At 43.0% G+C, this 15453-nt stretch overlaps 1 protein-coding gene across 3 annotated transcripts in view; it reads left to right on the top strand.

Moving 5' to 3' along the window:
* Positions 1 to 13125, top strand: part of Nr2c1 (nuclear receptor subfamily 2 group C member 1) — a 52146-nt gene extending 39021 nt beyond the window's left edge. For all 3 annotated transcript variants that reach the window (XM_052165543.1, XM_052165544.1, XM_052165545.1), the window contains 4 exons: positions 3998 to 4137; positions 6619 to 6756; positions 9354 to 9459; positions 11149 to 13125. In XM_052165543.1, coding sequence (XP_052021503.1) covers positions 3998 to 4137; positions 6619 to 6756; positions 9354 to 9459; positions 11149 to 11323 — 559 coding nt within the window. In that variant the 3' untranslated portion in view covers positions 11324 to 13125. The remainder of the gene's footprint in view (positions 1 to 3997; positions 4138 to 6618; positions 6757 to 9353; positions 9460 to 11148) is intronic.
* The last annotated feature ends 2328 nt before the right edge of the window (positions 13126 to 15453 follow it).

The raw sequence follows: 15453 nt of genomic DNA, 5'->3' as shown, positions 1-15453 counted from the left end.
CACTCTGCCTGGCTTTCTAGAACCAGGCCACCACCATTAGCCACAGCCGACGTTGCCGTGTACAGAAGCTTTCACTGACACGCTACTTGAAAGTTAAAGCAACTCTGCTTCCTCTAACAGTTCTCGGTAGCCTGGTGGTTTGAAACCTGCCATTTGATGGATTTGTTGTATAGTGTTGATTATTCTTCTCTAAGGACCATGGATTTGGTTCCGTGTTGGGCATCAAATAGACCGGGCGTCTTTTTGGTTTTTTTTTTGTTTGTTTGTTTGGTTTTTTTTTTTTTTTTTTTGAATTTGGTTTTTTCAAGACAGGGTTTCTCTGTATAGCCCTAGCTGTCCTGGAGCTCACTCTGTAGACCAGGCTGGCCTCGAACTCAGAAATTCACCTGCCTCTGCCTCCCAGAGTGCTGGGATTACAGGCATGCGCCACCACCGCCCGGCTAGACCGGGCGTCTTTATGTGGATGTCAGAATAGGTACTAATGGTGATCGTGATAGTCACTTATTTCCTATCAGAAGTAAATGGTTTATTTGTGTGTTGACTCCTGTGTGTCTAGACCAGGTTACCTGAGTTTCCACATCTCCAGATTAGGAACAGAAACGACTGCACCCCGTGTCTGCTAGACATAAAGGCGTGGGTCTCTGTTCTCCTAGGAATGTTCTTCTTACGGGAGGGCTTCTTGCTTTCTTCTCCTAATGGCCTTTTACAAGTCATTTCAACAACATAGTACCAGGATTTGAGAGTACTTTTTTGTCATTGTTTATAGTGGTGGTTAGCTTTCTAGGTTTGGGGTTTCTCGGGGGGGGGGGGGGGGGGGGAGGGATGGGGGAGGAGAGAGTGTGTGCTTGTTTTTGATTCAGGGCCTTGCTGTGATTCCAGGATAGCCTCAGACTCACTATGTGGCTCAGGCTGGCCGTGAACTTACAATGTGGCCCAGGTTAGCCTTGAACTCCTGCTCCTCTTCGGTCAGATTCCCAAGCACTGGGATTACAGTCACATAGCCATCCCTAGCTGGGTTTTTCTTTGGAATAAATAGATAGATATCCTCCTGTAATTGACTTCTACAATTAACCCTTGACTTTCTCTCTGGCAATAAACTAATCCAGTGGCTTGCTCTTGCTTGCCCCCTCCAGCTCCTTGTTTCAACATTTCTCCTTCTCTGCACTGAATCCAAGGTGTTCTCTGGGTTCAAGGGTTCTCTGGGAAACACAAGGTCAAGGTGTTTCCAATACAAAGGGTAGCCCAGGCTAGCTCTGATTTTATTTTTCCTAGTTATTTTTACTTTCCTGTGTTCACCTAGTGACTTTTCTATTGCTTTGATAAGACATCATGACCAAGTCAACTTACAAAACTTATAAAACTTATAAACGTATAAAACTTATAAAAGAAAAAAAGTTTGGGGTGGGGGTGTGTCTTAGGTTTTCTGGGGGTTAGAGCCCATGAGTCCATGACCATCATGACGAGAAGCACATCACACTAGTCAGGCAAATATGGTGCTGGAGCAACATCTGAGTGCTTGTCCTTGAACCCCGAGCTGGAGGCAGAGAGAAATACTGGGAATGGCTTGGGTCTTTTGAAACTTCTATGTCCACCCCTGTGACACACCTACTTCAACAAGGTCACACCTCCAAATACTTCCCAAACAGTTCTACCAACTGGGGGCCTAGTATTTAATCGCATGAGCCTAGGGGGTCTGTTCTCATCCAAACCACCATACTAGTTAACTACCTTGGTTAGCTGTTTTCTTTTTAAAAGCAGAGGTTAAGATGAAAGCTACTTTGCTTTTGACTTTTCTTCATACCTAAAGTGACCCTGAAGGATAGAACTGTAAAAAGTGAAATCTTCTCTCCAGAGATAACTAACCCAAGAGTTCACTGTCCTGCCAGCCCTTCCCAGGCTATGGCCATTAAACATCTAAACACTGTCACATATTGGCACATGCTGTTCTTGATGTCACATTGCACTTCAAGCTTCCTGTATCACGTGTCTAAGTTCCCACTATTCCTAATGGCTGCCTACTTTATGGGAGTACTACAGCTTGCATAGGCATCTCTACCATGGACATTGCATAGGCATCTCTACCATGGACATTGCATAGGCATCTCTACCATGGACATTGCATACACATCTCTACCATGGACATTGCATACGCATCTCTACCATGGACATTGCATAGGCATCTCTACCATGGACATTGCATACACATCTCTACCATGGACATTGCATACACATCTCTACCATGGACATTGCATACACATCTCTACCATGGACATTGCATACACATCTCTACCATGGACATTGCATAGGCATCTCTACCATGGGCATTGCACACACATCTCTACCATGGACATTGGGCTTCTGCCAGCTTCCTTCTTCTGTCCAGGCCATGTTAGAGGCTGTCCCCAGGAAGCACTGACTACTTAGGCTTACCTTGGCAGTGGGCAAGTGATGCCTTTTCCCTCACTGTTCTTGGTTCCGGATCTTATCATGTCTGACAACTGAACACAGTGTCCTTATTTTCCTTGATTTTAACTGGGATAGATTTCTCTTGACTATTTTCTGTGTGAATGTTTAAACATACTGGTTGTCTTTGCATTTGAGATTTCCTTTAAATTTAGTCCACAGCCAGTTTCTTCTGATGGCAGACCATCCTTCCCAAATACCTCATTCCCAGGAGGAAAAACTGCTTTGTAAACTCTTGGGGGGGGGGGTTGTTTTGTTGGTTGGTTGGTTGTTGGTTGGTTGTTGGTTGGTTGGAGATAGCATCTCACATTGTAGTGCAGACTGGCTGGGAACTCCTTGTACAGCCCAGGCTGATCATCTACTCACACAATTCTCCTGTCTCAGCCTCTCACGTGCTTTGTGCATACACGTGCACAGCCATGTCCAACTTCTTTGTATATGCTAGTCTTTCTGGCTTTTATTATCTCTTACATGGATGTGCCGAGTCTGCCTAAACATACCATGAACACAAAGTTGTAAGTTTCTTTTTTCATTACACTTTATGTTGTGTTTGCGGGATGGAGCTGAACATGGCATTGCACACACGTGGAGGTCCGAGGACTACATGTGGTAGTAAGTTCTCTCCAGCTGCTGGGTGGGGCCCGGAGATCGGCAGGGCTCGGGCCTGATAACAAGCACTTCTACCTTCCCACCATCTTACCAGTGCCCTGTGGCATTTTCAAGAAGGAAAGTTTGTGTGCAGTCATCAGGACGAGCATGTTTCTTAGCAGCATGTCCTTACTAACTTGAATCACTTTGGAGAAAGGAAAGAAATCTTACCGTTTAATTATCTTATAATAAAATATTGGTTTGGTTTGAAGATTTTTTTCTTGTAAAAAGACTCACACTTACAGCTTCTCTGTCTTTTTAAAGTCCTCACTTCTGCCTGTTCTCTATATCCTCAAAGAGAAAAACAAAAAAACAAAAAACATAAAAACAAAAAGCAGATTTTTTTCTATAGGTTATGTATTAGAGCAGTTCACCGCAAAGCAGAAATGCACGAGACCTTCTACCTTTGGGTAGTGTGGCAAACAGACCCCTAACACAACTAAGTGGGAAACTAGGAAGTCTGCATAAACTCTGACTGAATGGACAGGTCAGCACCAAAGGGGCCTGGGAAGGAGAGGGACGTGTTATAAGAGGACATTTCTGCAAAGAAACAAGCTCTGAAGCAAGATCTCATGGTGCACGCCTGGCAGCCTAGTGCTAGGGAGGCATCGAACACTATTGACCTCTGAGCATCTCTGTAAGTCTTCCTGCGGCTGTTCTTATGAACTGGATGGTGGTGACCTACTTGGGATTTAACTTTCTAGGTGTTCTTCTTTCAAGTGTACAAAGCCCAGAATTCCCAGGATGCCCAGGGGTCTTTTAGAATGGTTGTAATTTGATGATATTTATTTATTTATTTACTTATTTTAATTTGATGATTTTTTTAAGTACCCCATTCAAAGTGAAGTTTATATCTGATGTATGCTTTTGTTTCTGTTTTTATTAGGCAAGAGAATAGCATATCACTGGTGAAAGCGTATTGGAATGAACTCTTTACCCTCGGTCTTGCCCAGTGTTGGCAAGTGATGAATGTGGCAACTATATTAGCAACGTTTGTCAATTGTCTTCACAGTAGCCTTCAGCAAGGTAAAAACGCACCTTTATTTATTGTGCTTTCAGGGATATATGAGGAGCTATGGCCCAAGTTCGATATGGCAATGACTGCATTAATGTTTTACCTTTTTTTTGGTGGATAATCTTGACATTTGATAAACGCATTCAAAATATTTTTAAATTAGAAAGAAAGCAAGTGTATTTAAGTCTGAAAGGCTTAGAAATCAAGTTTTCATCACTAAAACATAATGCCTGGGGCTGGATTATCAATCAGTGTCTCCGGGAGAGAACACATTTGAGCACACCAAGGAATCCAAACTTGCTTCTGACAACCAGTCTACAAGAATGAGTCTAGCCTTGGAGACGTTAATCCCCCTTCCAAGGCTTGCTTCCCAATGCCACTGCTTTATCAACCAGATTCCAACATGTATTTTGGCAGGGACAAACCATCACATTGCATATTACATAAAAGTCCATGTAGATTTGCATGTAGGTGGAGAATGATCAAATACTTCAGCATGTATACTTCTCTCTAATTCTAAAGCTATACTTTTTTCCTACTAACCCTTAGAGTCACGTGACGAGCTGCTGTTGACTCAGTTCCCTAGGACCTAGTGTCATGGAATAGAACAGGAACGGGTGGGCACAGTGGTCCCAGGAAGAACTGGTCTGGGAAGGTCCAGGTTAAAAGCCATCATGGGCTAGAGAGCCAGCCCGTTATGCAGACATGGTCCAACTGTACACACCTGGCTGTCCGGGAGCATCATAGATGTCACCCACCTCTGCCTCCTGAGCTCTAGCACTTAAGGCGAGGTGGTACATGCCACTATGCCCAGTGAGAGAGAACTAGAAAGTCATGGAGTCCTTCCTTTTTTTAAATTTTATTTTCTCCATGCTTCATCTGAGGAAGCAAAGAATAAGTGACTTCAAAACACGTGGAAAATGGCTGAGCAATTTCAGTTCTGCTGCCTTCAAGCTCAGGAATAATTTATACATTTTTAGTCCCATAGCACATTTTATTTTTCATTGTTTTCCTTTGTTTTGTATTTCTGGTTAGTATTAGTTTGATTCAAGACATCATGTCAGTGTCTTCTTGAGACTCCCTTGCCTTCAGCATCTCACAACCCTCTGCACATGCTGGCCACCAGGCACGCATGAACTCCGCATTACTCCACACTCTTATCTTTCCTTTCTCCCTCCCTGCCTCCCTCTCTCCCTCCTTCTCTCTCTCCCTTCTTTCCTCCCTCTCTCTGTCCCCCAACACCCTCCCTCCTCCCTTCCTTCTTTTTCCTTGTTCATACAGGGGACAGAGTCTCGCCTTGAGTCCCCAACTCACCTAGAATTCACTGTGTAGCTTAGGCTGCTATGAAGCTATGCTCCTGCCTCAGCCCCCCAAAGTGCTGTGATTGGAGATATGCACCACTGATGGTTTTTTTCTTCACAATATTTTAAAATAATCTGCTACCTCATAAAGGGCTGAGATTCCTCAAAAATCTCACCTATGAGAAAGCTCCCAGATGGCAGAATCACGCCCCATTCTGCCCCCCCCATCCGAAGTCATTCTGCTCATGTGTCCCACGGCTCCCGTGTCCCACAGCTCCCGCCTCCCACAGCTCATGTATTCCACGGCAGGCCTTTGGGGAAGCTGAGGTCCACAACACAGTGGGATATGCTCTACACAGACCCGCGACAGATCAATTATAGTTGTCTCAGCGTTTCTTTGGTCTTAGCAATGTGTTTTGCTCCACTTTTGTTTTTTATTATATTAGAGTTTCTAATTTTTAAAATTGAAAATGATTTTTCCTTATTATTCTTTCGAGTGGTATAAGCTTAAATAAAATCCTGCTATAAGCATTTGAGTCTTTTGTTTTTTGGGTTTTTTGTTTGTTTGTTTGTTAGGTTGGTTTGGTTTGATTTTACTTTTTTGTTGTTATTGTTTGTTGTTCTTTGTTTCTTTTGAGTCAGGCTCTTTCCCGGGCACAGACTCTCTAAGTGTCAAAGGGTGACCTTGAACTGCTGATGGTCTTCCTCCTGGGTGTTGGGGCTAAAGGTATATACCACCACACCAGGCCTTTTCAGTGCTGGGCATCAAATTAGGGCTTCCCAAATGCTGGATAAGCGCTCTACCAGTCAGGGACATCCTTGGCTCTCTTTTTGTTTTTCCCAGACAGATTTTTTTCCCCAGACAGATGCCTCTGCCTCTAAAGCAGCATCTCAGAAGAGAGTGCTGGCTTTGGGTTTCTACCTCCTTTTTCCTTGAGGGAGCACTATCAGAAGGTGAGGGAGCACTATCAGAAGGTGAGGGAGCACTATCAGAAGGTGAGGGAGCACTATCAGAAGGTGAGGGAGCACTATCAGAAGGTAGCCTCTTAGCCCTCGTTGTAGAGATTCTGAATTTGAAGCCTCAGTCTATAAAAAGGTTGATTACATTCCGTACCTGACCACAAGGCTAGAAGGGAAATGCCTGAGGACGGTCAAACATTTCAGATGGCAATGTGCATTTGTGTTTTAAAGATAAAATGTCACCCGAGAGGAGGAAGTCGTTGATGGAGCACATCTTCAAGCTGCAGGAGTTCTGCAACAGCATGGTCAAGCTCTGCATCGATGGGCATGAGTACGCCTACCTCAAGGCCATCGTCCTCTTCAGCCCGGGTACGGAAGCACGCCCTACGTTTCCTTCACATGGGCACCTTTGAGACAGGGTCTTGGCCACATAGCCCAGGCTTGACCTGCCCTCTTAGCAGATAACCAGTACAGATTACAGATATGCACCACCACGCCCAGGACTCGTGTGTCTTGTTAATGTATTTGATGGTGTGGAAACACTAGTGCTCTCATCCACTGCAGGTAGGAGTGCGAAGTGGTGCAATATCGCCAGGGCCAAGAGCTCAGCTCCTGCTGAAGACATTAAACATGAGGAGCCTAGGGAAATAGTGCAGTGGGTAAAGGACCTGCCGTGCAAGCGCAGCTGCGCTAACACAAGGACCCGAGCTGGAACTCCCAAGAGCCCGTGTAAAGAACCAGGCACAGCAGCTTGTACCTGCATCCCAGCCCTGGGGAGGAAGAGCAGGCAGAGCTCTGGAGCTCACTGGACTTCCAGCCTAGGCAGATCCACAGGCTCCAAGACAGACCCAGTCTCAAAATATAAAGGCAGAGAGGAGAGACGCCCGACAGCCACCTCACACACACACACACACACACACACACACACACACACACACTCTTATAATAACAAGGACATATGCTATACCCCTTCCCCCCCCAAAAAAAAAAATTAAGTAAGCATGGATTCAATTCCTATTGGTCTCAAAATACAAAAATATTTATGTACATAAAAATCCAGACATGAATATTTGTGTTGGCACTAGTCATGGCCAAAAAGTGCACACTAGGTGATTGTGCATCAAAAAAGGTGATGGAAGCTGGGCTCGGTGGGATATGCCTTTAAGTACTTGTTCTATAGAAGTAAGATGGTCAAGATTCAAGCATAACCTTTTCTCCATAGCCAAGCTGAAGCCAGCTTCCGTTAAATGAGGCCCTGGCTCAAAACAGCGCCTAAGAAAGTAAGATGGTGGAATGGCTCAGCCAGTGCTTCTGGCAGCCTTGGTTACCACAGTTCAAATCCCTGGGACCCACATGGTAAGAGAGTCTTGCAAGACTCTGGCCTCCAGAAATGCCCTGTGGTATGTGTGCCTGCATATGTACACACACAAACACACACACACACACACACACACACGCATACAAATACATAAATGTAATAAGTTTTAAAAGGCAGATGGGTGTATATATGTAATACATGCACACAATGAAATCGTGTTAGCATAATGGAGTGAGGTTTTGATATAAGCTACTGCAGGATGAAAGCATGCTAACCAAAGATGCCACTCATACAGGCACACATAATAATCCCATGTAGACAACTGTGAGGAAGAGTGTAAGTTAGTCATTTGTAGAGTCAGGGAGTAGGGAGGTGAGGACTAATGACTACTGGTCGGCAGGTTGCTTTAGAGTCATAAAAATGTTCCACAGTTACATTGTGATAAGTGTAAAACTCTGAAGATGCTAAAAATCATCTAATTTTGTGCTTTAAATCTGATGTTAAGGATATCAGACATCTGCACAGAAAATCGGTAGAGTACATAGACGTGTATTATTTGAGTTCTTAGGTCCGTATCATTAGGTGCTATTAAAGCCAGAATGTCAGGCCATTGTTGTGTGTCCAGAGTTTGTTACATTCTCAGGATCTTGTGGAAGCTGCAAACGTGGGAAGATGGGCCTCTTGCTTTCCTTCCAGTGTCTAGTTTTCAGTCAGTAAAGGGGCCTCGAACTCCGGTTTGTGACTAGGAGTGTTCTTGGGGCTCTGTCTCTCCACTCGACAGGTATTCTGTTCCCGTGTGTCCTAATAAAATTGTCCAAGCAAACCTGCTTCTTCCTCTCAGTGTACAAGTAAGGTCATTAAACCTTGTGCACTGTGAAGTGTGTCACGTGAGTGCAGGGCTGGGTCAGGAGAGAGGGCCGGCCCAGCGCTTCACGTGAGCGAATAACCTGTCTTTCCGTTTTCACTCATTTTGTTTATTCTGTCTGTTTCTGGGGTCCAGCATACAGCCTTATACAGGACAGGCGATAGCTCCTCAAGTGAGGCACACTCAGCCCACGTGTGTCTCCGTTGTAGCACAACCAGTTTGCCAATTTTATTTTTCTTTAGGTAAAATTGAAAAGTTAAGCTATCAATTGATGGTGTTACTTTAAATATTTTATTTTGTGAAATATGACTATCAAAATGTTTTGTAGATTATTTCATGTATGATTTTCTGATAGAGATATAGAAGTGTTTGTAATTCATAATTTCATAAGTACTTTTTAAGTTGGCCATGTCTGGGTGGCCCCTTGACACACAGCCTGCAAATATGTCATGGATTGTGGGTACTTTACATTTAGTCTTTTTGGTTATTTTATGTTGTTGAAAGCAAAATGTTAAAAAAATAAACAAAAGCCATTACACTGTTTATGAGAAAAAAATATTAGCACACGGTGGTCTGTTTTTTATTAGATGTTATAATAGTTACTACTGGCTATAATACACTGTTGGTATATTCAGCAAGTACTTATGGAATAAAGGAACAAAATATTGTATGTGGGACTTCTCTGTCAAATGAACAGTTTGATCCTCTACTCTCTGTCTCCCTATCCCATGAATTATTAAGTGAGCATTCAGAACTGGAATATTTATATTCCTTTATGTCTAGATCACCCAGGCCTGGAGAACATGGAGCTAATTGAGAAATTTCAGGAAAAGGCTTATGTGGAATTCCAAGATTATATCACCAGGACATATCCAGATGACACCTACAGGTACCCCCAGGCTGCAGCTGTTTAATGCGATTCATCTAAAGAAATTGTGTCTGTTTTGAGATAGGGTCTCATGTAGCTTACTTTGGTCTTCAACTTACATGTAGCCAAGTGTAGTCTTCAACCCCAATTCCTCTGTCTCTGCCTCCAGATTGCTAGGATTATACACAGGCAGGTGGCACCATTCCTGGCCTAAAGGCTTTTTAGTAAATCTATTCTATCAGCATTTTCCATTTTAAGAGTAATTTGATGTTTTAGTTAACCGTGACCTTTGAAATGAGTAATGCTTCTGAAAGCCATGATGTGATGGGTGAAGCAGATTAGTGTTAGAACTTGCTTAGCATGTGTAAGGTCCGGGGGGGGGGGGAATCTTCTTATCACTACCAATGAAGAAGGTTCCAGGGCTTCAGGTTAGTGTAACGCATGTAGTTCAAGGCTCTGGGTGTGGTCTCCCCCCCCCCCCCCCACACACACACAGAGGGGAAAAATCAGCTCTTACCAAGTGTCACCTGCAATAGCTAATGAGCACTTGCTCTAAATCAGTGGCTCCCAACCTGAGGGATGCAACCCCTTTGGGGTCAAATGACCTCTTACAGGGTACACATTATCTGATATTCTGCATATCGGATATTTATATTACAATTCATAATAGCATGAATATTCACAATTAATAAAACATGATTATAGTCATGAAGTAGTAACAAAGTAATGTTATGGTTGGGGGGGTCACCTCAACATGAGGAACTGTTGCAGTGTGAGAAAGTGTCTCAAGGCTGCAGGACAGTCAGAGTCCAGCCTCGCCCAGGCAGGTGAGCTGTATATCCCAACTTTTCAGATGAAATAACTGAATTCATAAAAAGAGAGGAAAATGATAAATTAAAACACTCTTAACTGATATATAATTAATAGTTTATGATCCTTCTTCCAAGTCATTTCTTGCCAGTGTTCTTTGGAGTAGGGGGTAATTTTCCTTTTTTATTTTTATAAAAACGGCCACCCACCTCTCAGGACCAACGGGAGGTCAGAATGATTGGGAATACAGTTTTTGGTTGTACACGGATAACGACAAGGCTTGCTGGCTTTATTGTCTGAGTTTTGTTTTCCGTATGATAATATGATGCACTTCTGAAGATAGCTTCTTCGGTTGGCTTCTTTTTGCGTGGTTTCAGTTACCTATGGTCAATCTCAGACAAAACCTATAACACAAGGAAGGGCTCTCGAAGACTAAGCAGATGGCCCATCCTGTTCTCTTATTTGCCCCGCCCTCGACTGGATCCCCCTCTGCCTGGCCTATCCCTGCTGCACAGACGGTCCTGTGTCCAGTGCTGGCTGTCCACCTTAGCAGTCAACTGTCTGTGTCTGTGTGTGTGACTTCAAAAGGGTCCTTGAACCTCCTGTGTTCTGATAACATAAAGCCTGTCCTTACCCTCGTAAATGGGGTGGGGAGCTATTCTCGAGGGCACCTAACCTGTGCTTTAAAACTGCAATCCCTCGGTTCTTGCAGCCAGGCGGGGATGCGTGGCGGGGCTGTTGAGAGCAAGGCTTTCCCGTGGAGGGGGCTGTGTGCTGTGGATGGTAGCCCTGCTGCTCTAAGCCTTGGCACCCCAAATGCTCGTCTTCATGTTTGAAACTTGGGTCTCTCTTACTTCACATGGGTGCTTTTGACTTTGCCCCGTCTCCTCTTCCTTTCAGGCTGTCCAGATTACTTCTCAGACTGCCGGCCTTGCGGCTGATGAATGCCACCATCACTGAAGAATTGTTCTTCAAGGGTCTCATTGGCAACGTACGGATCGACAGCGTCATCCCACACATTTTAAAAATGGAGCCTGCAGATTACAACTCTCAAATCATTGGCCACAGCCTTTGAAGGCCGAGGTCACACTGCTATGAACTGAGTTTACTGTTCCTTCTCGGGACATAAGAAACCAAATGGAACTGTTGCTTCCAGGGCGTCTGTGAATAGTAACTTTAAGAATAACCAAAATAGAAAGTATTTTTTCTTTTGGATTCCTTAAGAAGAATTTAAGTGACCAGGCAGGGGTCAGGAACTATACTACCCTGTCTGTCCTATAGGAATGAAATAAAAATGGTACCGGGCTGTTCTTGGTGAGGATGACACCTCAGACCATCTACACTAAGCTTTCTTATTCTATTTTATAAAACAAATAAACTAGTCTTTTCCCCCCTAAATTGTGTTCTCTTCCTGTTTAATTCCATTGAGCTAGTACATGGTAATAATGAGATACCTAAGCAGAAGCTTCTTACATCTTAGTCATCCATAATCATTTTAGTTACCGGGTCAAAAGTTATTTTATGCTCAATTATATAATGATAATATTAGAGCTATAGGACGTGAGAAATGAATATATATCTATATATATTTTGGCTTTTATAAACATCAAGGTGCCCTTTAGCATATAACACTCTCGTTGCTGGCAATGAGACACAAGCCATTTGTATTTTCTTTTTTAGTGTAGTAGATTATTAGTTATAAGCACTTTTATTCATTGTGGTAGAAAATTAGTCTTGAGAATAAGATGGGGATCCTATTTTAAAATTTGGGGTTTACTGTGTTTTAAACAGCACAGACTGCCCCCCCCCCCAGGATGTGTTAGTATTTTAGAATGGATATTAAAATAGTTGCTTTTTCATTCCACAGAAGCATCTGTCCTCTTCTCAGATGGGGTTCAGCTGCTCTACCCTGCCCTGGCCTGTAGCCATTTTTATTGGGTCCTTTAAAAAGACTCACCCAGTTTGTTAAATAAAGCAGTTATCAAAGCCAATCTGGTTCCAAGGTGAGTTAAATAATTCAAGCAATTGATAATTTGTAAAAGCAAAAGACTCTGCACTGACTCTTCACTGCAGAGCCGAGGGGGGTTGCTATAACAACCTCAAGTTTCAGTATTTGCTACAACCAAAGCCTCAGTCTTCCATGCCAATGACAGGCAAGCAGTAGTTCTTTGTGCTGATTTCATAATGGATTCCTTTAGTAAATCTATTCATCTATTTGTTGATATTCTCCCCCCATCTCTCCTCTTCCCTTTCTTCTCCGCCCCCCTTCTTCTTTTCTACATCTGTTTTGTTTTCTTGAGACTGGATCTTGCTACCCAGCCCAGACAACTCAAGTTTGCAATAATCTTCCTGCCTCTGACTCCCCATTGCTGGGATTATAGACATGCACCGCACATGGATATTTATTTTTAAAACACAGAGATTTTATTGCAGCTAGAGTACATTCTTTATTATTAATAAAGAGTTTTGCTGAATTTTTCTATGGGGGGGTGGTGGATATTACTACTAACAGTAGTAACAAAAAGTTTAAAAGTGTAGTCTTGCAACTGTTACCAACTTATTCCGAGGGCTTTATTTCCTATTTCGTTTTGTCAACAGCTCTATTTATAATAAGCTGCTGGAGAATACTGCATAGAGCATAAAATGCTCAAACAGAATATGTCAGTAGGGCATGTGTAACCTGCATTCTAACACGATGTCGTATCACAGTGTCAAAACGTTGGCCCCTTTGATACCTTTATCATCTCAAGATAATACGCCAAGGATTAACACCCCCCCCCAAAAAAAGTGTCCTAATGGTTATTTCTGAGATATTTTTCCTGATGAAATTTGTAGTTACATTGGGAAGTCTTTTTGAAACTGTATTAAAATGTGACTTGCATTACAAATTTCTGTATCCTGTCAATGTATTTTATTTCACTGACCTATTTACTTGGCATCCCAGTGAGAGAACTAGTGCTTAGCTTAGCATTTACAAGGGCCTAGGTTCAGTCTCCAGCAGCAGAGGGAAGGAAATCATATATGCATTTTAAGAACAGAAATAATGGCAAGATGACTTAGAGAGTCAGAGCACTTTCTGTAAAAGCCCAGCTACCTGGGTTCAGTCTCTTCCCTTTGAGCTCCACACATGCACTATGGCACATACATGCCCCCCCTTACACACACACATGCACATATATGCACACATGTGTACACACATACGTGTACACACACATGGACTTTATATAAACAAAGATAACCTGCATCGACGAGAATAAGTACATAAAGCATGCAGAATATAATTTAACCAGCTTATTGTTACATATGTTATATAGTTTATATATGGTTTATGTGTGTTACATATAAACTAGTCATCAAGAAGCAAGAGAATCAGGTCTAGGTAATAGTTGGGGAGGTGGGAGGAAGGTGCAAACGGGGAAGGGTATACAAGGGGCTTCTCAGCTATGGACAGTGTGTCAAGCATCAATGGCTTTGCAGTTGGCCACACCAAACCTACCGGTATACACAAATGTATAATAAGGACAGAGGTTGTCAGGGACAACCTGTCTCCAGTCAGTCAGAACTGGGTTCTGGCAGAAATCAAGGATTTAAATCTTTGTAGTCACTAAGTGATAGTGGCAGTTGCTGGGACTGCAGCGGGACAGAAGCCAGGGCATGCTCAAGAGTCCCTCCCTCCGTTCTGCTCCTCAAGGCCTACTGGCTGCATTCTTCTTTCCTGCTGTCAGAAGTCTCCTGCAAGTCTCCTGCATTCTAGTCATCAAAAAATATCAAGAAACATATACTATGAAGAATATGTAAACACACAAGACTTGGGAGCAAAATACAAATAACTCAAAAGTTCATTGTTACAACATCAACAATGTTCAAATTATAGTATATGGTCATCGCTCTTTAACATTGTGTCTGTGTGTGTGTGTGTGTGTGTGTGTGTGTGTGTGTAGGGTGGGTATTGGACCCCTGTGCAGTTTGTGGGACAGTTCACCATAGTGAAAAGCAATATAATTATTCTTTAAAACTTAGAGGGGCTGGAGAGATGGCTCAGCAGTTAAAAGCACTGACTACTCTTCCAAAGGTCCTGAGTTCAAATCTCAGCAACCACATGGTGGCTCACAACCATCCATAATGAGAACTGACGCCCTCTTCTGGTGCATCTGAAGACAGCTACAGTGTACTTAGATATAACAAATAAATCTTTAGAGAAAAAAAAAAAAAAAAAAACAAAAACAAAACTTAGAATTGCCATATGAGCCAGAAGTCCTACTTCTGGGTTTATGTCCAAACACTTAGGAAACAGGACCTCAGTGTTCACACAGCCACGTTCTCTGGCATTTGTCCACAATAGCCAAGAGATTAAAACAAATTACCATGACAAAAGAGTGAATATAGAACATTAAATACCTACACACACACACACACACACACACACACACACACACACGAAGTAATTTACTTATTATTCAGCCTTAAAAAAATGATCCTCGGGTTTGGGGAGATGGAGCAGGTAAAGTGCTTCCTGGGTTTCCACCCACACAAGCACGTATGGTGGTAGCTTCTGAGTTTGGGGCAGAAGGTCCAGATGGAGTTGCAGACAAGTGGATCCTGAATTCAGGCTCACTGCCAGACAGTCTAGACAGATCTCAGGTTCAGGTTCAGTGAAAGACCTTGTCTCCAAAAATAAGGTGGTGGAGCTGGGGATAAGGCTGAACAGTTAAGACACTGACTGCTCTTGCGGGAAGACCTGGGTCTGGTTTTGAACACCAACTTGGTTGTTCACAACAGCCTGTAACTCTACCTCAGGGTTCTGAGTTCCTCTGGCCTCTGAGAACACAGCATGCACGCACTGCAAGTACTCATATTCATTCATTCAGGAACTCACATAAATAAAAAAACAAAAAATATTTTAAAAGTAAGATTAAAAATATTGGCTGCTTTTGGCAAGGACCTGGGTTTGATCCCAGCCTACCTTGCAAGCGTGAGAAGCTGAGTTACAACATCTCATGCCCTGAGCCCATGTAGAAAATGTGGGTATGGTGCCACCTTTGTGCAGGGGAAGTAGAGGCAGGCATATTCGCAAGGTTTGCAATCCGGCCAGCCTTGTCTACTTGACACGTCACTATTTTCAATCTTTAATTTTTTAATTCTAGTCTTCTCTTTTGGTTTTTTATGGTTAGGGGTTTGCCAGTATTGTTTATTTATTATTATTTT

Source organism: Apodemus sylvaticus, chromosome 20 (genome assembly GCF_947179515.1).
Source record: "Apodemus sylvaticus chromosome 20, mApoSyl1.1, whole genome shotgun sequence".
Lineage (NCBI taxonomy): Eukaryota > Metazoa > Chordata > Mammalia > Rodentia > Muridae > Apodemus > Apodemus sylvaticus.
The sequence above is the reverse complement of the archived record's forward strand: the minus strand, read 5'-3'. Positions and strand labels throughout refer to the sequence as shown.